Below are 17,068 nucleotides of genomic sequence, written 5' to 3'. Positions count from 1 at the left end.
TTAGCTAAATCAGTTATTTACAGCTTTGGATTTTGAAGAAGAAAGATGATATTAAACAAGCAGCAAAACCTGAAGCTAGGCAGAAAAATAGATATATAATAAAGAAAGTTAATTCAGTTAGCCAACCTTTTCTGGTAGTACTATATTACACGCTAATAACTTTCAAAATATATTCCATCTATTATTCTATTCTTTATACACAAGATACTGCAAAGAAAGGCAGTTGCTCCTATTACTTGCCCCAGATGAAAAGTTCCACCATCATTCCCCCTTGAAGTTGATAAACCTCCGATGGAACTTTTCAAACAACAAGATAGAGATAACCTTTTCGTTTTCGGACCCCCGAAAATATTCAAATAACATTGCTTTCAAGCTGCCAATTCCTTCAGCATAGAAAACTCATTTCTCTATCTTGTATTACATTCATGCCAGGTCGAAGTGTCAGATTAATACAAAAGGTATTATAAACAGAATAGAATTGCAGATCATCTGCTCCGGAACTGCTACAATTATTTATATGAAATTTGCATCTTTTCTATGAGGAGTTTTGACAATCCTGCATTCCTGCTTTTGCTTGACGTGTTTAATTTGCCAAAGTTTTCATGCTGAAGCAAACTAGGTTTGAACGTCCGTCCCTGATAATTGAAAAACTTGCCTCTTAAGCCCCTAAAACTAACAATGTCCATCCGATTTACAAAGCACGGTCTCTGTCCCCAGATCTGCAGTTAAAAAGTTACATATGCACCACTACCCATTAGAAGTTCTTGAAGATGAAATATAAGAGAATTTAATTTATTCATAAAAAGATATATATGATAATGCAACTTAGGTAGATTATAAATTTATAACTAGTACTATTACTGCACTTTGCTTTTTTCTAATCAACCTATATCCAGAAATATATTTAGGAAAGAATGAAAATATTCCAGATTCTTTGGCCATCAACATTAATTCCCCCTAATCCTCTACTGGGGCTCCGTCTCCGGCTCATTGTTGGATCAATTATTTCTCACCCAGGGCCGACAGGCCGAGTTATATATACACATCTATAATACCTGTGATAACAAAGAGATTCTTTCGCGTCAACCCTTAATTCATATGATCATAGGACTATCTACTGCACAATGTCAAAGTAAGAGTTCAATAAGCCCTTTTGATTTCGTTCAAAGTATATTTTGGCCATTGAAGGTAAAGATCATAGAAAATACCCGAGGTCCTTCAAAAACTTCCACAGCTTTGTTTTTGTGCATCGATATCAAGGAACAATTGATATGCCAGCCTGCAAGTACAAAACTAAATTAGTATGCACAGAGCCACAAACACGACATTTTTGAACTCCCGAGCTTCTTTATCTCCTCTTTCTTAGATTCATTTATTTTTTCCTTTTCTTAAATTATCTTTTTGAGGGGAAAAAGGTAAGAGTTTTCTGTGGGAAAAAAGTTCAAGTCACTTGTCCACTCAAAACAATCAGAAATTTCCTCTTCCTGTGGAGAAATAGTATTATTTTAGAAAAATATAGGAATTTTTGTGGTTGGTGCGTTACAGTAGACAATAGGCAAATTATACTGTTGGATTATTCTATGTCTATAATCAAATTAAATACAAAGACGAATATATTTTTCTGGCAGTTGGTTAGGAAGAAAGACCAGGAAAGCCATGGCTACTTCAGCCTCTTAGTGGGTGAGCACAGACGACTTGGTATAAAATTAACAAGCATGAGGTAGCATGGATTACATATTGATTCCTGTAAATAGATTGACCCAAGAAAGAAGCTTATATTAAGTCTTGTACAGCACAATATTCTACTCCTTACATCGTTAATCACAAACTTATCTTTGAAGCCTAGCGACGGCAGCAACCATTGCGCTAAGTAAACTTGCTCATCAGTTGTATTATCTGCATCAAAAGATTGAAACACATTTGCCATAGCGCAGAGACAGCAATAAACAAGAATAACAGTCAATATACTCTGCCACAGGCGGGATGTGGAGAAATCATAATATATGCAGCCATGCCTTTGACAGGCAGGTAGGCAGAAGGCTGCTTCCAGAAGACGATAATAGTGCAAAGTACGTATAAAATTTTACTAAAAAAGATAGAAAGGAAGAAGTCAAGAAGAGTACTCAGACAATTAGTAGCACAGCTTTCTGGACTTGATGGTCGAACAGATATCCTATGTGTAACAAAGGACTGCTAGATCAAACAAGAAGCATATATATTTTTAGTGCCCAGTATATTCGCAGTAGCACATCAACGGGCAAACTTCAATATTTACATGTATCATACAAATATTACCTGCCAAGCAGAAGGCATATATTCACGATGAACTTTCTCAGGACTGCTTTCCGTAGTGTGGTGACCTGACGCATCCTCTGAGGACCATTTCCTAAATGTCCTGTTCATATGACAATTGGGTTAGTGCAAGGACCTATAATCCATTCAAGAATCCAAAACCACGTTGATAAATGAGAATGCAACAAGTTGCAAGACTATTAATTCAGAATTCCAGATGCCTGCATATGATGTCGATTTTGACTCACAGTAATTTCCCTAAGAGAAACTAAATATGATGTGATGCATCAATAGTGTTCACTTAAGACTACAGTAAATTCACTAAGTGAGTAAAATGATGCCAAATTTATTTTGATTTGTAATGTTCTGCATCGATGTGTATCCGAATAAGCAATTGGAACATATAGTGGTGTGACTTTTTCTTTAAAGAGTTAGAACTTTTCGCCCTTGCTAAGATTGCTCGCCATTGTAGCTACTTTAGCTTGTTGTTCTTTGTTCCTTTTCATGTATGTTCCAGTTGCTAATTTGAATATACATGGTCCTCCATCATGCATGGTGACAAGATAGTGATAAAGTTCATATTGCTTAAGACAGATGGCAAAGTCGTACTAGTTTCCATATCAGCAATACTTCGTAATATATTTCATCAACTTTTCTAATCATAACGATATGACTTTCTTTTCTTGTGGTCTTGTCTAATTTAGCATGATTGGGATAAGAAAACAATAAGGACCTCAAAAAGGCGATTAGTATAGCCTTAGAGGCTTAGACATTCCTTTCATCTATAGCTAATGTATTTGTATAGGTCAAGCGTTAGATGATTAGTCATCTGGATATGCATTTCAAACCATCGAGCCCTCAAAGTCAATATTCATAAGCTTTGAGGAAACTCATTTAAAAATACAATAACTATACAAAGATTTATCTTATTGTTAATCCGCCAAACACAAATCTTATGCAACATAAGAAACTCGAGGAACGATTTTCTTTATGCTTCGTACTTCGTGCATAAGACAACTAAGATGCAATATGGACTGGCGTAATACTTGGAGGTCTTGTCAATTTACCCAATTTGGTTAGTTAAACTCAACATAAAATGTGCCTTGCATAAATTCTTATTCCATAGTTGAAACAAAAATTCTATATACGACAACACTTTGTTTAACATAAGCAATTCAGATTACCTTTTTATGTCATTGGTTGCAGACTTGTCACCAAATATGGTAGCTTTAGTAGCTAAAACAAGCATAGGTTGCACTTGCAGAAAGTTTTGGATCTCACGAACCACAGCTTCTATTACACTTTGAAGTGAGAAGATTTTCCTGAACAATATGACAATGGCAATTAAATTTTCTAGATAAATTTTTCTTATACATCCAATTGTAATAGGACTCTTCAATATACTAACCAAAAGAAGGATCTAAGTGGAAATTATTTATGATAATAGCGTGAATATGATCATGCCTAAAAACACTATATTTTAGTCCCTCAGATCCCACTCATACACTTCAAATAGAATGATACAGTTAGCCTACCTTTCTCCTTCTCCAAACCCCACCTACTGAACTTTCCTAGAAAGTTTCTCGACCGAACTACCCTATACCTTCCAGAAAACTATGAGAACCCTTTTGAAAAGTGTACAAGGCATAAACTGTCTTCACATTGAAGCATGTCAGCTCACAAATTATTTCAACCAGAGAACATAAAATTTCGTCTCGAATTCTATGTTAATGTCAGCTATTGAATGAACGCAGCAGATGATTGTGATTGGCTATGAAGAACGGAACCTCGGCCTGAGGTTACAAATCTGTTCCTAACTCCCAGCCATTTCTTTGCTAATAAAGCCCAAAAATGACTGGGACTTACAGTCTCCCCATTATTGTAATGTTTCCACTTTCGAAACCCCAACCATTTCCAGGCCACATAGGTGATTGATGCAAAAGGAGGCCGACATTTATCTTGCCCTCCATCACTGCAATGACTATTAAGCATAGCAGATAACTGCCACTCTGCCAGGAATTTGAATTACAGCCATTATTTCTAATCTTATATATCAAATTGAGAACAAGATTAGATTATTAGACTTGAAAGAGAATAATTAAAGACTGTTTGATGTCTTCAGCCTCTTGCAAGCAAATCAGCAAGCATGTAGACTGAGCAGTTCTTGGACCTAGCAATTCCCTCAGATCTCTGCAGTACACTCTCAGAAGTAATTCAGAGATCTCCAAGCTACTTTAACATGCTTCTAGAAAGAAATTGGTTTTCGCAAAAAAGCATCTCAAAAGTTCTAAAATATGGTTGATGTCTCACTTGAACTCTATTCCTCACTTTCTTAAAGGTTGTATCCAATATAGGTTGGTGTCTTCCACACAAATCTGAAGTCCCTACCCTAGTGCTCTACAAGAATCGCATACATGCATCTCTGTGCTTCCATCTAATCTAGGTCCCTTCCACACAAATCTTAAGTTCCTGCACAAGTGCTCCACTAGAAGCACATATATGCATCTCTATGCTTCCCATCTCATCTAGAAAAACTTGAAGCCACTCTAAATCACAGCCAAAATTTGAAGTATCTGGTAGGGAATCTTTGATCTCCTGAAAGGACATATAAACGGAAAATAAAGTATTTCACCCACGTTCCTTAGATGGAAAAAGGAAAAGATTGGTTCTTAGAGATAGCTGTAAAAATTTATCAGGTTAATCTCAGCTCTGAAAATGCACTCTTTTCACGACCGCGCAACAGGTATCAAGGTTGTCTTAATAGTCAGAACAGAAAGAGAAACAGGGAACATCCAAAAGGAAATTGCAAATCAAGCAGACATGATAAAGAACAATTGAGAATGAACAAGAAGACATAATCAAATATTTTAACATGGCACAGAAGATACCTATTGTTTGACCCAAGAGGCACGGATGTTGAAGCACGGTCGACCCAATAGTAAGCTCCTATACTGACAGGAAATACAGCTTGAACATTAAATCAAAAAAAAAAATATATTAGATACTACTCTTCAATCTCAAAAGAACTAGGAACCTGAAAGCCTATCACAGATATAAGCAACAGAAATTTATGAGTCAGAGCCACATTATTTATCATCTTAAAAACAAATACAATTATAGGTTTCTTTAACATCATAACACACTTTCTCATTCGTTGATTATTATTTACATCTATATTGTACATTGAAGAAAACAGATCTCAAAACTAACAGATTGCTCAACGCATTAATAATGAATACATAAGAGTTATCTGAGTACCATTCATCTTCATATAATGTGTTGAGTTCATTGGTGCACAGGTGTGTGGTCTTAAGATCAAGCTATCAGCCATTACATTAAAGGCAATAATTAACATGCTTTACAAATTGATTGCAAAATGTCCTGTCATTTTAAGCTAATGCGGAACTGTACAAATAATGTATGAGCAATAACCCTGCACCCAAACTGCAAATATTCATTGTAAATCATGTAAAAGAGCTCTAAAGCTTTGCAGAATTTACAGAGCACTCAAATTTTATACTCAAAACTAAGCATTAGTAGATATGTGCTTCTGTCTTGTCCTAGATTTGTGCTTCATGATACAACAGGCAGCGACCCAAAAGTGAGATTCCATTTCCCTCCATAAGTGTGGCCATGATCGTTTTATAGCAAATCAACCATAATGGTGTTGTACCTCCTCTTGATTCTTGATAGCCCTCCCAAGTTCGACATTAATAGGAATGACTTAAAGAGCACCGGCTTTGTACAATTGATGTGTCATTGTAAGGTTTTCTATCCCATTTGGCATCATTATTTTAAAATAACATATATATACCTCCCACTACATAGCTATGTCCTGCAACTACTAAGTTCTTTTGGCATCATAATTTGATAAATATGTCAGCTATAGACTTTCTTCTGTGTATTTGATCCTCTCAGGCTGAGTAGAAAGATCCGCTTTCAAGATGTCAAGAGATACCTATGATCACCAACCACAACTAGAACTAAAACAAGTACTACTTGTATGATATCAATAAGATATACAGGGACATTGTCAAATAGAAATGCAAACATATCAATGTACTATAAGTTGAAAATATGACAGAAGAAGAATGTCAGTTCTTAGTTTGAAGCAAACCTGTCAATCATCATGAAATAGACTTTTGAAGCAAGCTCCTGCCTTTTTGTTTGAAGTTGATAGCTTAAAGTCTACACACAATTGGAAAAACTTATCTTGATATGTAGATATCAGGTAATAGAAATAGACAAATAGTCCAACTTATGAAAGCTAAAGGTTATCTATAATGACTAACTCAACTAGAATAAGAATTAAGAATACTTCTATATGAGAAACGATCATTTCAAACTTCCAAGATCCATATGAACCGTGTAACACCATAGAGGTAATGATGTCTAATACAGCTGTTACAAATGGTGTGCAATATGGCTTTTTTGGCACATAATAGTGGCATGGACATCCTCTGATAATTGACAATAGAAGACCCTCCGAATACTGATAGGCGATAGTTGTCTAGCTACGAAGAATTCAAGAACTTAACATTCCTCACCTTCAGCATAGCAAGAAATTCTAAACTATCATAACAACGAACATATAGGAAGCGCTCCAAGCATTTGTTGATTAGTTCCTGATCACATGTCCAATCTCTAGCATCATGCAGCTCATTCTTCACTCCCCTACTTAATTCTGAACAAGTTACACTAAATTTCAGAATTCAGAGACTACTCAACCCACAATTTATAAGTATAATAGTATTTCTAGCCATATATCTCGGCCACAATAAACTTAAAAAGTGATAGCTGGTAATAAATAGTAGAAATGGTAAAAAATTCGCAGATAAAATTACGAATTAAGTCATATACTATTGTCCATGGTAATGGCACTTTTATAATATTATTAATAGGATTTCATTACCATCCATCACCAGTAGCGGTAGTATTGAGTGGTAACGGAAAATATATATTACCACGGACATTGTCACGAGACCTTCTTTACCAAAACACAGTCATATAGTATATACATTACGACTTACGAAAAAGTATACTCCAATATCCGGTATGGGACAACTTTTGCCATACCTTTACTTGGTATGATTAGATATAACCCAGTATGATATAATAGCTAACTGATATGATAAGATAGTGTTAACATATGAAATAAGATTTTAACTAACAAGCTCAAAATAATATAAAAAAATATATATAATTTTTTTTAATATTACTTTTGTTATGAAAATTACATAAATGCCATGTATTGGCCCATACCGGGTATGGGAATATCATTGCTCATTACATTATCAGTATCTATTACCGGCTATGAAAAGTGAGTAGAAAAACATACGATGAACACTAAAAATCCGAAGCTGAAGAAGGTGACGAAGACGTAAAACATCAAAGCGACAATCCAAATCAACAAACATAACCGATTTCTCAAGCCCTCCATAACTCACGCCATTCCACTCTTTAGGCAAAATGCAATGAACAGCAACCTAAAATTCAATAAAATTGAACTTAAGATTGTGATGTATTGTGGAAAATTGATAGAAATATGAAAAAGTGAAGAAGAAGTTAGAGAGTACCTGAAGAAGAATGTGAGTTTTAGCGGAAGAAGAAGGGCCGACGATTTCGACGACATTGCCGGAGTGGAGAGGAAAGCGGTGAAGCGGCGGAAGTAGAAGAGGAGGGCGGGAAGTGGAAACCCTAGAAATGAAGGTTTCTGCTGTTTCATCGGTAGATAACCATTGTCGGACATCCATTGATGATTTCATGAATTTGTTTTTGGTATTGCTCAGTTTCTGATTGCTGTTTTTCGTGTGGGCGGGAACAAGGAAAACAAGGGTGGAGAACTGGAGACTGGAGTTGGTGTTTTACAAAATTCTAAAATATGTAATGGTAATGTTAGAGATTTTAAAATATGTGGGGATGTAGCTCAAATGGTAGAGCGCTCGCTTTGCATGCGAGAGGCACGGGGTTCGATCCCCCGCATCTCCAATCAAGGTTTTTTTCTTTTTACTGAGCAACTTTTCAAACGCTCGTTAAAAATCTTTTTTAATATTCTCCTCAAAAAAAAAGCAGGTCCGATTTCGCCTATTTCGAGTTTAGTTCATGAAAACAAAGTAATAATAAATCTTTATTGCTTTATAGTGAATACAAATAAATGTGGCCCCCACTTATCTCTATATTATATAAGGGAAGGGGGGAGTAATGGTGTCCTCTTTTGAAATGCCAATTTTGCCCCCCTTCTCTTTCTAAATTACAAAATAGTGTTTGTATCTTTGACTTTGCTAAATTTAAGAGTTGCCTATATTTGGCAAACTGTATTCCTCTTTTTTTTTTCCCTCAAAAAGATGTTACTATATCCAGTTTCCACAGCCAAGAAAAAAAATATTTCGTGCCATATATCATACAGGTTGCGCGAATTCGATTATGGGCTTATAACTGCACAATGCTACGATCTAATAAATTTTTTATAACTCACAAGAGAAGCTCCAAACAAAAGAGGGAAAAAACTAAAATAAATTTAAAACGCTAATAACTTTTTAGGTCATGATTAGATTAACAATATTCAAGCACGCATCGCGTGCAAAAAATTCTAGTTCTCATATATGGAAAAGTGCCCGTAACAATTTGTTGAGTCTCCAAATATTTCATCAAATACGCGCATACTTGTAATTTCACAAGTTGAAGAGGTAGGTTGATCCCAAAATACAATGAAGTTAATTAGTACCTAATAGAGTTAAGTTGGTTTTAAGTTACAATTTGGTACCAACTTGACTTTATCTGGTACCAACTTGATTGTCTAGTGTGTAATTACTAGCGTGTACTTGTTGGAGTTTTTAATATATACTCCAAACTGTTAGACGTCTGGACAAATTTAAAACCAAAAAATATGATTTAAATTTGTTTTGTTTGCCAATGGCTAGTTTCAATGTTTTTACCCATCTGATATTTCTTTTGCTTTTCAACTACTATTTTACTAACCATCAATAAATAAAAAAGCTACTACATCAAAAAAAAATCCCAATAGCTCTTTTTTTCTTGTCTGTAAAATGAGCTCAGTATATCTTAGCTTTACGCACATTTCTTCTCTTACCTTATTTTCTTTCACAAGCCAATAATTTGTCTAATATCTACTTTCTCTCTATTTTCCTACTAAAGATCATGATAATTAAATTTCAGAAATGATCGACAACACCAAAATGATCCAAACTCCTCCCAAAATAATCCAAACTACCCACAAAATAAGTCAAAAAATATAACACCCCGACCATTCTCTATTTTACAAAATACCTTTTTAATATAAAATTTAGAGAATTATCAAAGTATTATCGCCCATGTGATAACGTGTCCGCTTATTCAGAATTGTGGAGCGGAATGAAATAAATACTTTGAAAAATAATAATTTAGTCAACCATAAGTCAACTCCAAAGTCCAAACCAAATCAAATCAACATAAAGTCAAACTCATACCATAATTAAAAGTCAACTAAAAGTATTAAGGTAACACAAGCTCTCCACGAATCCCGAACCCATGATGCATCATCTTCAAACCTGAAATGGATGATGCACTATTGATCCTGAGAGACTACTCACGAAATGATCAATAAGGCAAAATCATGATTGACATACACACAAAATGGCAAAAGCACTAATCAACAAAGTTAAGTACTACATAATAAATAAATATAAAACCTAACATGATACTGATAAACGTCTAGGAAAAAATAAACAATAATATAATAACATGATAGACTAACTATACTTAACTCGACTCAAAGTTAATTATAATTTAGATTGAATAGGCAATGGAAAGCGTTGTCCAAACCAAATCAATCTTCAATTTAGAAGACGAAACACGGACGCGACTCCCTACTCACATGACCAACGATATCGAGATACTAATTTAAATAAAATAGGACACGAACATACGGTAATCAATCCGGTCCCAAAGTTTCATCTATTCGATTATTAATTGATCTTGCACATCATACTTGTTCCCCAAATTTTAAACCAAAATGGACTTCCTTTTTGGGCAGCAACAAAATCGACTTTCCTATTCCAAGTTCTTATCTAGCATCTGCACCTCATCCTTGTTTTCACTGATCTCGCGACATCACCAGTTCGATTCCAATAAATCAATGCAAAGTCGAAAACTTAAACTGAAAATAAAATTAAACAAATTTCACAATTTGCAAAACCAAAAATTGAAAATTGAAGGAGAAAAGAAGGCTACAGCTGGACACCGGCATTGTGGTGTTGCGCTCGATGGCTGGTGGGTAGTGGTGTTTGCAACGGCGTTCGATGTCGTGAAGTGTTGGTGGTCGACGGTTGGTGGAGTGAGTGTTTTTTTTGGACACCCATACTCTTCCTCTCTCTCATCCTCTCTTTTCCTCTCTCCTACAACTATTGTGGCTTCCTCAACACAACAAAAATGGTTCGAAAAACCAACACAATAACAATCGTTAATAACAACATCGCCACACCTACCTAAGAAGAAAAAAAAAAGGTCGCCCTTCTCTTCTCCATCTTCAGGCAGTCTCGAGATCTCACTGTCAACTAGGGCTGTTCAGAGTGCAGTCCGGACCGCACCAAATCACAACTCAAACCGTTTTTTCGCGGCGGTTTAGTTTGGTTTGTGGTTTTAAAATTGCGGTTTGGGTTATGATTTTAAACAAACCGCGATTTTTGGTTTGGGTTGGGTTTTAATTTTTGTAAACCAAAACCGCACTGCAAACTGCAATTTTATATGTTTTGTTTCAAAAAAAAAATTTAAATACACTTGACAAGGTGGCATACAAGTATAAAACTGAAAAAAGAAGTTTGAAGTAAAGAACTTTAACACTTTTGATAAATCATTATTTATATTTAATTATGAAGACAACTTCATATCTATTTGGACTCTTATTAATAAATTTTTTTACTCTTAGATTACAAAGTTAATGTCGCGGAGTAAAAATGGTTAAACCGCAAACCAAACCGTTTTGCGCCGTTCGGTTTAGGTTGGTTTGGGAAAAAGTGCGATGCGGTTTGGGTTGGAAAAATGTCAAACCGTATATTTGCGGTTTGGGTTGGGATACATCCCAAACCGCACCAACCCGAACCGCGAACACCCTAGCTGCATCAGACAGCAATGTGAAAGAGAAGGATTTTTAGAAGTGTTAGATCTACTCAGCGATCGTGATTTTGTCATATTAGAATTGTATCTATTTCATTTTGATATGTATTTTTCTAGTTTGACTTCTATTGTAAATGTTGTATGACTTTGAATCAATGAATTAGTGTTAATTTAAAAAAAATAAAAATAAAAATCAAGAACGAAACTAATTAATCCAAATAAAAATCAACAAGATTAATTAAAAAAATGAAAAAATTCAAGAATTACAAAAGGAAATGATGAATGAAACTTTTACAATCTCAAACCCTAAACTTGTATCGTTCTTGGGGACGGTGGTGGAAGCAAAAGCGAGATGGCGTCGTTTATAGCAGTGCGCAGGGGTGGTTGTTGACAGTAGGGGTGTTCGCGGTTTGGGTTGGTGCGGTTTGAGATGTAACCCAACCCAAACCGCAAATATATGGTTTGTCGTTTTTTCAACCCAAACCGCTCCGCACTTTTGCCTAAACCAACCCAAACCGAACCGTGCAAAACGGTTTGGTGCGGTTTGGTTTGCAGTTTAACCATTTTTTCCTCCGCGACATTAATTTTGTAATTTAAGAGTAAAAGAAATTGTTAATAAATATAAAGAGTCCAAATAAATATTAAGTTTACTTCATAATTAAATATAAATTATAATTTATTAAGAGTGTCCAAGTTCTTTACCTCAAACTTTTTTTTTCAGTTGTATACTTGTATGCCACCTTGTCAAGTTTGCGGTTTATAAAAAAATTAAAAATATCATATAAATTTGCGGTTTACGGTGCGGTTTTGGTTTACAAAAATTAAAACCCAACCCAAATCGCAAAATGCGGTTTGGTTGAAATCATAACCCAAACCACAATTTTAAAACCTCAAATCAACCCAAACCACGAAAAAATGGTTTGGGTTACGATTTGGTGTGGCCAGACCGCACTCTGAACAACCCTACCTAAAACTACATATTTGATGTAGTTAGTCATTTTCTTGAAATTTAATTAATCTTGTTGATTTTCGTTTGTATTAATTTATTATGCACAAATTATTAGAATAGGCGCTCGAATTTAAACATAAAATTAGACAAATTCAAGACTGAATTTTTCTAACAAGTCCATTCCATTTCACTCTAACCCAACACTATCCTAATCATCCCTTCTCTTCTCCTTCCTTTTTTTTTCTTGATTATCGAACTACAACAGATAATTTCAAAAAATAGTTTTACCGAACGGATTAAACTATTCATAAACGGATTAAACTAGTCACTGGATGGAGTAAACTAGTCACTGAATGGATTAAAGAATGTCATTACTCAATATATCAAATTGGCTACGAAATAGATTAGGGAAATTCTACATGGTAGCCTCCTACTTTAGGTTTTTCTACTTGGTGGCAGGCCAAAAAGAATTTTATACCAAGTGACCTCCTATTTTGACTAATTATACTTAGTGGTCTTAATTCACTTAAAACCTAGCTAACCCATTATTTAAAGTAAATTTTACTAAACTACCCCTAGTTAATTACCCTAATTCAAGACCCCATCTCTCTTCCCAAAAAACCCCATCCCTGGTAAGTTATGATTATCAGGGAGTCCCAAGGATTAATATTGGAAATGGAGAAATAAAATTATGAAACTGGCAGGCAGATTGAGCGTTGTGTTAAATATACAAAAATACTAGCCATAGCCAATGCAATAAGATAACAGTTAATTAATGAACGGGTCATACTCGAAAAATTGGCGAAGCAAACCAATCAAATATCCAGCGCAGTTGCATCCATACTTAAGTACATATCAGCAAAAAGATTTTAGTACAACAAATTGGTTAGCTAAACTTACTAGTCTCCCCTTCCATTCTCTGAGTTCAGGATGGCGGTTTTGTCTATCAAAAGCTCTTCTACGAGCATAGACATATCAGCCTAATTATTTTGAGTCTAGTAAGATTTTAGTACAACCTTCTACTTTGAGAAAATTTCATGGTTGCACGAGAAAGTAGCTCATCATCAATTTTAGTACAACAAATTGCACAAGGTTTCGCACTTGGATCTCGTAAATTAAAATTAGGGCAGTTTCTTACATAAATGAAGTGGATGTAGTCCGATGAGAGAACCTTTCCCTACTTGGTATAAAATTAGGGTAATTAATTAATTATTACATTTACTTTAATTGATGGGTTACTTAGGTTTTAAGTAAATTAAGGTCACTAAGTATAATTAGTCAAAGTAGATGGTTACTTGGTATAAAAATTTTTTTAGCCTACCACCAAGTAGAAAAATCTAAAATAAGAGGCCACCATATAGAATTTCCCAATAGATTAACTTGGTCCCTAAATAGATTAAACTAATCACTATATTAAAAAAGTTGGCATGTTCTACTCTTAATATTGGGTTTGGGTTGTACCTAATCTTAAGTTAAAATTAGGCGGTCTCTTACAAGACCAACTGTTTATTATGTTGATTTTTTTTCGTTCGTTTGAAAAGGATTTATCTTTTTTTATTTTGATTAATTTCCATATTCTTTTTTGTAACATATCCGAATTTGAGCCAAAATCGGATAATTTAATGATTAATTCATGCGGTTTTAAACCGTACAAATCAATTTTCCCTAGTAGCTCTGTCCCTACATGCTCTAGTTCATTATTAGGCCCATTTTTCCAGTAGCGGGGTTATTAGAGAAGAAGAGGTTCGAACATCAACCTTACACTAATGCTAGAGGAGAACCAAGGAAATCAATCGGTTAAGTAAAAATCTACAGGGGGCCATTATGAAACTTTAAGACGCTCGAGAAGCGAGTCCCTCCTATGATACCAATCCAAGGACGACAAAGTCTCTCCAAAACCATTGGGATACAACCAAGCAAAATGTATCAAAATGGGTGACGTAGTGTATACTAGAGCACGTAACAAGAGATAAGAAATGTAGAGGGGGTAGAGATTTGAGAACAAAGATCATGAATGGTATTGAGAAATGTACAATACTAAATTACATGATGCATTGTTGGAATATGTTGAAGCAATTCGATAAGTGAGTGCATCGGAATAACCATTACCATCTGAGAGCGATGGAAGTGGTAAAAGATTTGAGCTAGATAGTGCAAATGTGGAAAGTCAGAACAAACGTCCTGGTGGCACTAAGAGGTAAAAAAACAGGATGAAGGCAACTGGTAGTTCTTCGAGTTGTTCGAGCGTAAGCCTCGAATCTTTTACACAATCCTTAGAAGAAACTTCAAGAGAATGGCATGAGATAGGAGAACAAATGCTCGAGAAGAAGTTTAGGTATCTAAATATGTTGGGGGTTAAACCATCTCTAACAAGCGACGAGAACAAATTGCATGACAAAGGAATTAAAGAATAGATGGTGTTGATTAATATTTAAAATAATATCCTCGACGTGTTTAAAGCTTAAGCTCAATAAATGTTTGTAGTATAGTTGTAACGTTTGTTGTAGTTATAATATTTAAATCCTTGTTATATAATATTGATAGATTTAAACTTATCTTCATCTTAAAATCTTAGCCTTTACAAATGTCACTTTGAAAACCTGGTCTTTTACCTATCATAAAAATCTCAAAAAATGTTATAATTCTACAAACAAAAGATATTAACATTATTCGTAAATCTTATTATCTTGTACCAATTACCAAAATACCAGGAAATCTTATCTTTTACCAATCACATTCAGAAAATCTTAACTTTTACCTATTAGCAAAATCTTGGAAAATCTTATCTTATTCTAAGCATAGCAATCTTATCTTTATCATATCTTATAAAATCTTATCTGTTATTAATCGTTGTCTATAAAAAAGGGAATTCCTTTGCACACGAGTATCTACACCAATATTCTCATATATAGAGTCATTATCATACTCGAACAACAACAACAACAACAATAATAATAATGATAATAATAATTTTAATAATAGTAGTAGTAGTAGTAGTAATAATAATAATAATAATAATAATAATAATAATAATAATAATAATAATAATTATTATTATTATTATTATTATTATTATTATTATTATTATTATTATTATTATTATTATTATTATTATTATTATTATTATTATATCCCCTAATAGTCAGTCACATGTCTTTGATTCAAGCTCTTAAAATTCTACTAATGATTATAAAATCATGTTGCTTAATGACAGGCTAAAGTCGTATCACCTTATCAAAAGTAATCCTAAAGTCCTCTAACAAATAGTAGTCAGGGAAGTAGGGTCGAATCCGCAGAGAAACAATGTTCATTTCCTAACTGTCAGTCAAATCTAGAGTATAGGAACGAGTGGTTGTGAGTAATTATACTAAACTAGAGTATAACTATATCAAGAATTATCAATAATAAGAAGTCTAGGGCATAGGTTCACCAATGATCAATAATTCGGGATGAAACACAAAAATCAACAATTAATAATGCAGTTAAATAGATTGATTCGCTCTCTCAAGTCTAAATCAACCATAGAACGGTATTAACAGGCTCTCGCAATTTATTAATACCAACTCTACCTATTGAAACTAGCCTTAATATCAAGTTTATACCTCTCGGCGCATAACCTAATATTGCAACACTATAACAATCAAATCTGGCCAAATTGGATTGAAGAGACATAAAAAACATTCAATAGGAATCAACATGCATCAATAAAAATCAATACTTTGATAAATATCCCTTCCTAATTGATCATGGATCCCCCTAAACTCTAGAAATAGACTACTCAATCATAATTGGGGAAGACATATTTATAATTAAATAAGCAAACATGAATTAATAATAAAGGATTGAGTAGGAATAAGAAGAGAAAAGAAATAATACCAATTGTAGAACCAATCTTACAAAAATCAAAGCTTCTATTGAAAATTCAATGTAATTGGGGAAAAGCAAAACTAGGGTTCTTCAATAATTGAGAGAAAAAGTCTAATCTTTAATGAATTAATGATGGAAAAAAAATAGAAAAAAAAAGATAGGAAATGATAATATTCCATTGAGTCTTTATACCTTTCTATTTCCTAAAACAACTAGAAAAATAGAGTCTAATTCGTCAAAAGATAAAGCCTTATTCGACTAGGAAACCCGGAATAACCGCGGCCGCGGTTTTCGGGCTGCAAAACAGCGTCAACTTGCAAAGACCATATCTCCCAAACTAGAAGTCGTATCGGGGCGTGTAATATACCGTTGGAAAGCTCTTCAAGTCTAGTTTCCAACCCCACTGGAATCACTAATTCCGATCTCTAGATAATAAGTTATGATCAAAAGAGTGCACATGACTCAATTTCCATACTTCTTTTAATACGTTTCCGCTATGTTTGAGTTGCAATCCGACTTGAAGATGCCCTTTGGACTCTCATTTGACTTAGCTCCTTCCTAGATGCTTCTCATGCTTAAGCTTGTCCAATAATACTCCAATTGTGTTCTCAATACCTGAAAACTATCAAAAACACCGAAAACACACACAAGAGAATATCTTCTCAACTTAAGTAACTATATGCAATTATGGACTAAGAATGCAACTAAATGATCCTAAAATGCAACCTAAATGCATCATGAAATCCTATATTAATATGACTCATCAAACTCCCCCAAGCTAAACTGTTGCTTGTCCTCAAGCAATCAAACAATAGACAGGAAGAAAATGATAACCTACAATATGGGACT

General features: G+C 34.3%; 1 protein-coding gene and 1 non-coding gene across 10 annotated transcripts; one reads left to right on the top strand and one right to left on the bottom strand.

The window, feature by feature from the left end:
• Positions 1-76: 76 nt before the first annotated feature.
• On the bottom strand, positions 77-8,384 carry LOC104884415 (DNA repair protein XRCC2 homolog). Of its 9 annotated transcripts, XR_008969059.1 has the most exons (12): positions 7,869-8,383; positions 7,631-7,778; positions 6,840-6,976; positions 6,410-6,480; positions 5,181-5,243; positions 3,477-3,614; positions 2,296-2,395; positions 2,124-2,193; positions 1,814-1,896; positions 1,209-1,279; positions 1,056-1,117; positions 77-719 (listed from the first exon to the last, which is right to left on the bottom strand). XR_008969059.1 is itself a non-coding variant. In XM_057394303.1 (11 exons), exons 1-10 carry the CDS (start codon positions 8,055-8,057, stop codon positions 1,256-1,258), a joined length of 1,023 nt encoding a protein of 340 aa, XP_057250286.1. In that variant the 5' UTR covers positions 8,058-8,382; the 3' UTR covers positions 77-719; positions 1,209-1,255. The 9 variants fall into 9 exon arrangements, 1 of the variants encoding a protein (XP_057250286.1); XR_008969056.1 differs by having other exon boundaries at positions 1,209-1,896; positions 7,869-8,384; XR_008969060.1 differs by having other exon boundaries at positions 1,056-1,279.
• Positions 8,208-8,280, top strand: TRNAA-UGC (transfer RNA alanine (anticodon UGC)). The gene has a single exon. It is a non-coding gene; the product is annotated as a tRNA-Ala (tRNA).
• Positions 8,385-17,068: the final 8,684 nt, after the last annotated feature.

The sequence above is a fragment of the Beta vulgaris genome, chromosome 4 (genome assembly GCF_026745355.1).
Source record: "Beta vulgaris subsp. vulgaris cultivar EL10 chromosome 4, EL10.2, whole genome shotgun sequence".
In the NCBI taxonomy this organism is placed as follows: domain Eukaryota; kingdom Viridiplantae; phylum Streptophyta; class Magnoliopsida; order Caryophyllales; family Amaranthaceae; genus Beta; species Beta vulgaris.
Note: the sequence above shows the minus strand (reverse complement) of the source record. Positions and strands in the feature narration are given on the sequence as shown.

Coding starts and splice junctions, on each gene's coding strand:
- LOC104884415 (XM_057394303.1), bottom strand. CDS start 8,057: ATGAAATCATCAATGGATGTCCGACAATGGTTATCTACCGATGAAACA. Junction 2,396..3,476: donor GCAACCAATGACATAAAAAG/GTAATCTGAATT, acceptor TCATATGAACAG/GACATTTAGGAAATGGTCCT. Junction 1,897..2,123: donor CTGTGCTACTAATTGTCTGA/GTACTCTTCTTG, acceptor CTTTTGATGCAG/ATAATACAACTGATGAGCAA.